Source organism: Alexandromys fortis, unplaced genomic scaffold, assembly GCF_014885135.2.
Source record: "Alexandromys fortis isolate MF-2015 unplaced genomic scaffold, M_Fortis_MF-2015_v1.1 scaffold_10, whole genome shotgun sequence".
Lineage (NCBI taxonomy): Eukaryota > Metazoa > Chordata > Mammalia > Rodentia > Cricetidae > Alexandromys > Alexandromys fortis.
Genome location: NW_026067895.1, coordinates 10,179,721 through 10,190,764, shown reverse-complemented (window position 1 = coordinate 10,190,764; position 11,044 = coordinate 10,179,721). Strand labels below are relative to the sequence as shown.

Genomic DNA, 11,044 nt, shown 5'->3' with positions numbered 1-11,044 from the left:
GGCTTTTCTAAGGCAAAATTAGGGAGCCACTGTTCTCAGTTGAGCTTCCCTCTCCTCAAGTGACCCTAGCCTGTGTCAAGGTGACAGCAAAACCAATCAACACACAAAACTCACTTGTAAAAAGAATCACTTTAATTTTTAAGTCATGATTTTGAGTATGTAGGGGAGATGTGCACCAGAGTACAGATCCCGATGGAGAACAGAAAAAGGATCCGGAGCCCCGAGAGCAGGAGGTACGGGTGGCTGAGAACTGCCTGATAGGTCCGTGGGCACGTATTTCTTGTGTAATACAAAATGAGAGCGGAAAAACACACAAAACAATGATTTGGTGAGAAAAATCTTTTATCATCAAAAATATTTAAAATGTGAAAATTTGGAAAGTGAGAAAACTATTTTTGGGTGGCAGTAGTACCAAGGATTTTGAATTTATTTTTAGAAAGTCCAATACTTCTAATGAGTGTCATGTACAGATAAATCCATGTGTGTTAACCAAGCAACTGTGTACGGATAATTTGCTTAAAGCAGTAGTTCTCAACCTATGGGTCATGACCCCTTTGGGGGTCAAACGACGTCTCCACGAGGGTCGCCTAAGACCATTGGAAAACATAGATATTTATATTATAATTCATAACAGTAGCAAAAGTATAGTTATCAAATAGCAACGAAAACAATTTTATGGTTGGGGTCATCACCACATGAGGAACGGTATTAGTGGGCGGCAGCATCGGGAAGGCTGAGAACTCTGGCTTGGAGGCTTACTTATACCAGTAGAAGCAAGGATTCCTCGTCCCCTTGTCTAGACCAGATGCCGCTAGGAACCATTCATACCAGCACATCCTGGAACACAGAATCTGAAGGCTTTCCTTTACTTTGCACTTGATGCCCAGACCTAGTAGGCAGGAAACCAAATCGGGAAGAAAGTTCCTGCTGCCACCAGATACCACCAGCTCTCAAGGGCGGAGCAAGGCAAGGTCAGGAAGTGGGGAGGCAGGGGCTGAAACAGATCTCTACAACAGGAGCGGGAGTACAAATGCTAACTAAGCAGACCGCAAATGCTAAATGAAGTCTCCTGGCTCTGAGCGTCTGCCCTTCCTGAATACCATGCTGCTGTGTGAGGGGGCTCAGAGTCAGAAAAGCTAGGACTCCAGTCAGGCTCTGGAGCGGGAAACTCTCGCTGTCAATCCTGCAGCTACTCAGCAAGTTTTCCAAAGAGGAATTAATATTCCATATGTTGATTACGCAGGTTACCTTCTAATAGCATGACCCCCCCCCCATTTATTCTACAAACTTCTCCCAAGTCTTACAAAAGCAAACTGGAATTCAATACATGCAGGTCTCTAATATAACCAAAGTAAGAGTACAAGTCTTCATGATTCAAACTTATAGCTGTTACACACTCCAAAAGGAGGTTGTTTACAGCATACAGTCTCTTCCTGGGGCGACTGAGCTATGTTCTACTCTAAGTTATCCCACATTGTATAAAACTAGCTACGCCTTGCCCAGAGTGACTCTATTGGATGAAGCAACAGGTGGACTCCCTTTCAATCAAATGCTGAGTCAGAACGAGCCTCCATCTTAGATACCTCGACTAGTACAACGTGAACCCGGAAGCACGTTACTTGTTCAACCAAGCTACGAGATACTATGAATTTAACAAAGCTGGTTGGGGACACAGAAAAGCCAGGTCCTAGAATTTACTGAGCACACCAGGAGGGTGATGAATATGACCTCCTCACCTGGATACCATAAAGGATGGAGAGCTAACACTGGGACAGAGTGTCACCCGGGGACATGCCATCTAACCAACTGATCGATCAGCACTGGACTTCAGACTGTCCCCAGCTTGGACTTGGTGCCACTCATGAGGACTTGGTTAGGCAGTGCACTCTGCTTCAGCTTGCCCTGGTCATGAATCTGACTTGACCATCTGCACTGCATGGGTACCACTCTTGCCTCTGCCTTCTAGTGAGGCCATTCCGTAGATGATGTATCATTATGGTATGTGTAGTGTGCACTTAAGAGTTCCTAAGACGGGAATAAAAGAACCTTAGGCTGCAAACTGCCACACCACCAAGTAAAGACAAGATCACCCGGTGAATCATAGCCAACAGAACTGACTGGACTTATAAATTTACTGATACACCATAAGTTCTGACATTGGACAAGGAAACAAATGTGTCTAGGCTCCGTTTCTGTTCACTGCATCCCCATGGTTGGTCTCATCAAACAAACCTCCTAGGTAGGAACTGGTTTTCAGGATCAAAACTGGTCGCCGTTCATCTAAAGATTACTCAGAGAGAAGTCTAAGTTGAGTACGTGCGCCTTGTGCTTAGATCAACAGTCAAGATTTTTACATTTCTTTCTCAACACATCAACAGAACTTTTAGGTAAGATTGTCTTAAAGAGAAAAGCAAAGGTGGGCCAGATGGCTCGGTAAGGTAAAGGCACCTGTTATCAAGACTGATCACCTGAGTTCAATGCCTGGAATGCACATGATGGAAGGGGAGCACTCCCCCCACAAAGTCGTCCTCTGATGCCCCCTAAACAAATAAAAGTGTGTGTGTGTATTTTAAGACAAGTCTTCTAAGAGTTTAAAGAAGAAACAACTTTAACGAGATACAAAGTTGCTGTGAAATTCTACTTCTCTAGGCCACTTGCTATTATCTATCCTTTATTAAAAAAAGACATACCCTTTCCTCCCTCCCTCTGTCATCAGAGCGCTCTTACCTGCACCATAGCCATTGACTTTTGTGGTATAAGCCATGCTGGCTCAAATCCAAGAACGGACGCAGCAACCAGTGAGGATTTGAGCAAATTTCATACAGCAAGTTTCCAGAGGTCTTCAACCTGAAATGATAGAGAGAGCCCCATCAGTAAGTTCAAGGTAGGTAGAACCACAAACCTTGGTTTCTGTGGACAGAGGTGGCTGCTGATGCAAAAAGCAGTTAGAAGGGAGAGAGACGGACTAAGGATCCAGGTGGTGGCTGCACGAGGCCTGGCCCCAAAGTGTGCCGAGGAATGACATGTCTACTGGCCGAACGGCGTCCAGACGGGTGTCCAATACACTCTGGGGAGAGAAAACTGGCCCCAGACGCTGACTACTTAGGAAGTAGGTCACCTGACACAGATCCCTCTTCAGTGCCCTCTATATTTTTTTAATCATATAAAATAGTTTATATACACACACTACATGTGTGTATGTGTTTTGAAGCTCATCTGCTTTTCTAAAAGTTGGTTCAATAATTTCATTTATCTGATGGCAACTTCAAAGCAGTTCTTGCACCAGATGCCCAATCTCTTAAAGGTAAACTCCATATACACTCTTTTTCAATGTCAGGTCTTTTTCCCAGCCCCACCTTTTTTCTATGCAATTGCTTTGCTAAGAACCTTCAGTATCTTGCACGTTATGTTGGGCAAACGTCAAATGACAGCATGACACACCATCAGAGACACTGGATCCCACACCACACAAACGAGAGCAGGACACGCAGTCGCAGACACTGGATCCCACACCGCACAACAGGTTTCTGATTTTACATTGACTTTCCGTAAAGAGTTACCTCGGGTTACTGCATCGAGACGTATAAGAGTTACAAACTTTGAAACACGCATGGAGTAAACTAGGGAAAAAAAAAATACTGCTCTAACTATTGCTTTTTGAAAATGCTTCTATAAAAAAACTGGCAAAGAAAGTAAATAATTATACACGAGACACTGCCGGTCCATCCTAACTCTGGACTTACGAAGCCAGAAGAAACACACCTCCCTGTGAAGTGCTGTCAGCCAAAAAGCCAAACAACTTCTCCGGAACAAGAGTATACTAAAATAACAGTAGAGACCTATGCCATCCTAGCACAGCAGCCGAAAGCATGGAGGTTGTTGGGGATATGAAAAATGCCCAGTGGAAATTGACTTTTAAAAAGTAAGACAGGGCCAGCGAGACGACTAAGAAAGTAAGAACGCTGCCACGCAAGCCTGAGGACCTGAGTTCAACCCCAGGCACCTACATCAAGAGTCTCAGAAAACCAGCAGCCCTTGTGAGACAGGAGGCAGGGGCAGGAGAGTGTAGCCTGGAGTACACAGGCCAGCAGCAGCAGCAGCAGCAGCAGCAGCAGCAGCAGCAGCAGCAGCAGCAGCAGCAGCAGCAGCAGCGAGAGACCCTGCCTCTAGAGTAAGTGGTCTCCTGACTGCCACACACACTCATGGCACACGCGTTCACACACGCCACACACGCAAATAAACAAAAACTTAAAATGAACAAGTATTATGTGTATGTATAAAGACCTACACACCCACCCTACAAAAATCAATGTGTTATTAACTGATAATGCTGAGGACAGCCAACGTTCATTAATCTCTAACTGCTGTTAAATCTAATTCGTCACTAAATGCCGCACAATGCCATGATTTAAGAATCACTGATTCAAAAAAATAAATCCTACCAATCAAATCCCAAGGCTGAGTTGTTTTTGTTTTAAAGTGTGTTTGTGCATTTAATTAAAAATCAGAAGTAAATGAACCAGGATATCCACTGTGGCTGCCCCAAGGCAGAGGCACTGGCGGACGATGCTGGCTCCTTCGTTCCTTCTCTAACAATACTAACCATAAACCAGTGTCTGGACTCTTCTTGCCATTTGGACTTTATTTGCTTTGAAGGGGAGATGTAAGAATATGAATCCCTCATAATAGGCAACAACTCTCAGGCTCCTTTCCGAGCACACACGATGCTGGTCACACTTGTGTGAAGGGAAAGACGGCTGTTGATGGTTGTTGATGTGTGACCACATAGGGCAAGAACCTTGCTCCTTCGCTAGTGAACTTTTCCTCACTGCTCATGGCTGCAAACTCAAAAGGACTTTCTGCTGTTGTCAAAGGCCGCTTCTGTCAGGTCCTCCGTGCCCTCCCAGTCACGGCGGAGTGCTCAGATTCTGAGCCTTCCCCTCCCGGCGGGATCCCAGCGGCTGTGAACTCGCTCTGGTCTCTCTGGGTAAGAAGCAATTGCCTGACGCAGTGGCACAAGAGGCACTGAACCTGCAAGTCAATAAACTGTGACGGGCGTGAGGTGGCTGGGCTGAAAGGCAAGGGACACAGGGAACAGAAGCTTTCTTCCAGAACACAAATGACTACCAACATCTGCTGGGCAAGGCTTTATAAAAGAATGTGGGGCCTGGAAAGACTTGAGGGGAGGAGTGGGGACAGGAGGGGGTCAAGGAGAGAGGCCAAGTTTCTGGAATTGTTCAACTAATGACATTTCTAAAAGCCATAACGAAAACCTCAAAAACCTTAGGCCGAAGCCTGTTTTCTGGCCCCTCAGTGGCCTCTCAGGTTTGTGCTCTTGTGTCGACTCAGAGAGGCTTGTAAATACCAGCACTCCACCTGCTGAGGGCAAACAGAAGACAAGAAGAGACAAGCTGTGGGTGTTAGGGGTGAATGTAGTGTGTGTCAAGGTATGTGAATGGAGATGTGCCCAGAGCCTTCCTAGCCAAGCCTCGCAGACTTTGGCCCAACACACACACATACTTGTCTGTTATTGAACCTCTCTCACCTGGCAGGAGATCTTTAGCTCAGATCCAAATTGATCTCTCCCATCCTCTCCTAAAACAGAACACATTAACAAGAAGGAAGCCTAAACTTAGGAGCTACAAGCATGTCACAGATAAAATAACAAGGCCCCCAGTCACGGGATGTGGGAGCTGGCAGTGTCTGCGCTGGGAAGAGCTGTAAATTGTGGATCTGTCCCTCCCAGGTACTGTCCCGTCTGACAGGTGGCCTACTGATTGTGCAGACTGGCTCTTCCTCATGAAATGCGGTCTTTTACCAGCCCATTGAAGGAAGCAGAGAATGGCCGTGGTCCATTCCCTTGTTACAGCTCAATAAAGCATTTCTTTTCTCCCTTGGAGGAAAGTACCAACCACTAACTCCCGTGGCGCAATCATGGCTGCTTCGTTCTGCTACCTACAAAAAGCATTTCTTTTGATTTGGGAAAAATCCTTCGATAGAGAACATAAAGAATGCGCCTCCTCTCTTTATTTCCAGAAACCGGATGGTACTGAAGATCATCTCCATAGTAGCCCAAGTGTGGTTCAGTGAACAAGATAAAGAGTTGGCCTCACAAGTACTTCACGTCAGCTGAAATGAAACAAACTATGAAGAGCCACTCAACAGAGCTCTGTGAAGAGCATACCAAAGAAGACAGCAGTTGGAGAAGCAGAGACAGCACCCCCCCACCCACCCCCCAGCTCTGTAAACCATCAACTGCCATCACATTGCTCGGGACCATGACGACAAAGGATGACACTGATGCTAATACTGCAGCTAACATGATTTGATCCCTTGCTAGGATTTCTGAAATCAGAAACCTCACTTACTGTATGGTGTGCCATTAAGTGCCGATCTGAAAACATATCTTATTAAGTGGCGATGAAATGACCAGGGCTGGATGTTCTTCCAGAGGACACAGGTTCGATTCCCAGCACCCACATGGTTGCTCACACACATCTGTAACTCCAGCCCTAGGGGATCCATCGCCCTCTCCTGGCCTCTGTGGGCATTGCACCTACATGGTATACAGACACACAAGCAAGCAAACCACGGATACACATAAAAATAAACAAAAATTTTAATAATAAAATGCTTACTAAAACTGCATCGGGGCTGATGATGAGGATAACACTCGGTGGTCCAGCGTGTGTTTAGCATCTGTAAGGCCCTGGGCTTGATTCTTAGTACCATAGAAAAGGAAGAGAAGGAGGAGGAGGGAGAAGAGAAGGAAGAAGAGGGATTGCATTTACTGTAAGACAGGTTTAACACTTGTTCCAAGTGTTAAGATCTGGAAGAGATCTTAAAAATTGAGAGAAACCCTGTCTCGAAAAACCAAAAAAAAAAAAAATTGATGACATTATGATACATTCTGGACAGCTTTCATTAAAACACACTTCTCACCTTGTTTTCCCCTCCTAAGAACCTGCAAATGCTGAAATCCATTCCCTCGTTTTACAAGTAACAAAGGCTTAGAATGACCCAATCACAGAGCTACATGACCGGGCAGATACAGCACCACTTGCCCTGTGCTTATGGGATTAGCAGTAATAGCGCAAGGCTTTGACACAGGAGAACATACATGCACCAACACGCGATGTCCCTTTCAAACCCTGCAGAGGGATGCACAACCTCAGTGCAAGGATAACCTGACTCATACCGCTTTTAGACAGAAGGAGCGCAGACGAAGCAAGGCAACAGGATGGTCTAAGGAGACACAGATTCTAGCAAAAGCAGCCGGACACACAGATACACAAATACCTTGGCTCTGATTTTAAAAACAGCACAATTAAGTCTTCCAACCAAGCCTCCAAAAACCCATCTAACTTACCACATACATCATATCACATACAACTGTCCACACGTGCCTGTAGACTCTGCAAAGCAGCTATCTAATTAATGGCAACCATAAATGTCATGCCAGTGTGGCCACCGTTCTGGATCAGACCCTCTCCCAGGGGTCTCCATGCTTACTGGCTTCCCACCATCTGAGAGCGGAGGCTGGGTGGGGGGGCGCATGTGCTACCGTTTTGCAGCCATGCTACCTAGTATGACCCAACCTCACGGAGCCCCTTCTTCTATAGCTGATCATTTTTACTGTATGAGAGAGAGAAGGTAGGAAGGAGGGAGGGAAAGAGGGAGAGAGGGGAGGGAGGGAGAGAGGGAGGGAATCTTTACTATGGATCAAAATATAAATCAGAATCTTATCTAGATACTGGCTTTCATTTCCAATGAAGAAATAATGCTGGGGTTTGCTTATTGGGGTATTTTAGACTATGTTCGTCTACACAGCCAAATAGTTGCAGTTTCATGGTGTTGGGTAAATCCCAGATAAAAGGCTGAAGCAGGTGCTTTTTTTAAATCACAGAAACCAATTAAAATGCAGATGCTAAGGAGAAAACAAATAAGCATCAGTGAATAAGTTCACTCATTCATTCATTCATTCCTTGCCTGGTCATCATAAGCCAGTCTGATTGTTGAACCAAAGGAGACACACACCTACCCTCTTCTCTGAAATAAGCTGACTGAAGGTCTGTTCTTTGGGAACAAAGCACATGTAGGTTCCTGAGATGCTTAAAGATCAGCTGCACCCAAAGGTCACCTTTCTGCCTTACTTACGTGAAAAGTTCCCACGGTCACATCTGCCTCCGTAGGCACTCACTTTGTCCCAGAGTGGGTGTGGGTGTGGGTGTGCCGTGCCCACTCACAGACCCCCTATTGCTCATCTACATCCACCCAACAGCAACACTACAAAAGGACACCGGTATCTTTCCCAGAGTGTGTAGGAGCCGCGGGCAGGCTAACGCCACCTGGAAGCCTCCAGATGTTTTCACAGCCCCATCCTGGCTCTGCTCCAGCTGGGTTGCTGGGACAGACAAGGCTTCCTGTACGCAGAAGAACTACCGCTGGCAAAGTTTCTTTCCAGGAACCTTTCTGAGGTGAAAGTTCACCGGATAGTGACAACCAACTTCTCTCTGGCCTCCACAAGTGACAGACTATGGAGCGCAGTCCCAAGTGCACGCCCCCATTCCCCTGAGGAACAGCTCTCCACTCTTGTTGACTTTGGAAGAAAACATCCCCAGGACTCAGGTCAAGCCCAGTGAAGCGGCATGTTCTGCCCTGCTCTGGACCCCTGCAGTTGTCTTGGGGAAAGCAATCCCAACAGGAACTAAACTTTGACTTACAAGTATGGCCAGGTTACCGGCACCTTGCTCTTGCTGAAAAAGAATTCTGTCTGGCAGGGCTTCGTGAGTTAAAATATCAGTACTGTTACTTCTGTTCCCTAGTCCAACATTAAGAACAAGACTAATGCTGGGTGGTGGTGGCGCACGCCTTTAATCCAAGCACTCGGGAGGCAGAGGCAGGCGGACCTCTGTGAGTCTGAGGCCAGCCTGGTATACAGAATTGAGTTTCAGGACAGCCAGGGCTACACAGAGAAACCGTGTCTGGAAAATGCAAAAAAAAGAACCAGCCTCAGCACAGAAGGAAGAGAACTCGGTCCCTGTCCTTGGAGAGGCTCTCACTTTTCCTCCATGCGCATTGGTGTTTTGCCTGCGTGCGTGTCTGTGTGGGGCTATCAGGTCCCCTGGAACTGGAGCTACAGACAGCTGTGAGCTACCATGGGGGTGATCGGAGTTGAACCCCGGTCCTCTGGAAGAGCAGTCAGTGCTCTTAACCACTGAGCCATCTCTCCAGTCCCTGAAAAGACTTTTAATGTGTCCTGTTTAAATGATTAAAATGTTTTCATTTGATAGCTCTATGGGAAAAGTTTTCCTTTATGTCCTCCGGGACTGTTTTATCTGGTGACGTTCTCTAAGAGTATTGTTCAGCTGATCCGCTGTCACTAAATAAAGTGGGACCGTCACACACTCTCAGATTCTTAACCTTAAAATGGTTTATCTTAGAGCGAAGTCTAAACAACAGCAGTAACAACATTGCCTCCCGGAATCTTGTAAGAAACCTTCCACTTTAGGGTTATTATGGGCGCTTTTCCTTCTGTTTCTTTGTCTTCCCCTACTTCAGTGTGTTTTTGTTTCATCTTATATTTTATTTTCTTACATTCTAATATTACTCTTAGATGCCTGCTCTTTTCTAATGAGAGACAGAAAGGGAGTGGGGATCTGGGTGGGAAGGGAGGTGGGAAGAACTGGGAGACGCAGAGGGAGGGGAAACCATAATCAGGGTATATTGTGTGAGAAAGGTATTTTCAATAAAAGGAATAAAGAAACGAAAATCCTCAGGTCTTCTTAGACGTGGACCCGGTCCACATCTCTAGGAGCCACGCCCAGCGATCTGCACTTTAACAGGTTGCTAGGAGACCCTGATGTGCAGCAGATGTTCTTATCACCACAGCTTGACAGGAAGATTCACCAGGAAGAAGCTAAGTTCCAAGGGTCCCAGGGCCAGGAAGGGCCTGGGATTTTAACACAATGCTTCCCAGTGGTTGGAAAGCTATCCCCAGGAAGTCTGACTTTCAGCAGTTTGTTTAAATCAATATTAAACCTCAGCATGTGACAACAGATAGTATTGGATACTACAGCGTGAACAGAACAGGCTCATGCTTGTGTCTCTGAGGCCTACAGATCTTAAAAAACAAAACATCAGGAGGGGAAGGACACTGGATCTTCGGACCACACAAAAGGATTTCACCTTGAAGCTATCTATTATCCGTCTCCGGGTTCAGAAAGGCTCAGTTATGCTAAGAGAAATCTCCTAGGTGTGTGTGCATGTGCATGTGTTTTTTTCCAAGAACAAACAAGCTTCCACTGACTTGAGAGAGACTTTAAAGAGGCTAAGAGCCAAGGAGGCGCTTTATAACATGACAGCTGGTGAAAGTTCTGTGTCGAGCCAGGCAGGACTAGATGAGAACTACAGTGAATAATCACCTCACACTCCCCATCAAACTCCAAAACACCAGCGACATCAGTGGTGTGGTGGTGGCAGGGCTGACTTTTAAAATAATGAGTGATGGGGGGGCTGGAGAGATGGCTCAGTGGTTAAGAGCATTGCCTGCTCTTCCAAAGGTCCTGAGTTCGATTCCCAGCAACCACATGGTGGCTCACAACCATCTGTAATGGGGTCTGGTGCCCTCTTCTGGCCTGCAGGCATACACACAGATGGAATATTGTATACATAATAAATAAATATTTAAAAAAAAATAACGAGTGATGGGAATGTAGAGAGAGCAACAGGACTCCCTGTGCCCTCTTCACAGAACTGAAAAAAAGTTGTACAGTTATAATGGAAGACTTTATGGAGCACCCCCACCCCAAAACAAGAAATACAATCACTCTATGATCCAGCAACCTGCTTCTAAAAGCTGCCCAAGAAACTGGAACAGGACCCTAAAGAGATATTTGCGCCCCCATTCTCATTACAGAAGCGTTCACAACATCCATTCAGATAAGTGCACACACGGTCTCCACATACACAGAGACAAGGGCATCCTGTCAAACACTGGACAGACAACTGCTAAACATCTCACAAGGCATAGAAACTCTGAGAA

The 11,044-nt window shown here is 46.0% G+C and overlaps 1 protein-coding gene across 5 annotated transcripts in view; it reads right to left on the bottom strand.

The window, feature by feature from the left end:
• Positions 1-11,044, bottom strand: part of Kank1 (KN motif and ankyrin repeat domains 1) — a 182,146-nt gene that overhangs the window by 55,344 nt on the left and 115,758 nt on the right. For all 5 annotated transcript variants that reach the window (XM_050157836.1, XM_050157862.1, XM_050157844.1 and 2 more), the window contains one exon: positions 2,728-2,847. Coding sequence is in view for 2 of the 5 variants with exons in the window: in XM_050157862.1 (XP_050013819.1) it covers positions 2,728-2,764 (37 nt within the window). In the remaining 3 variants the exon portion in view is untranslated. The remainder of the gene's footprint in view (positions 1-2,727; positions 2,848-11,044) is intronic.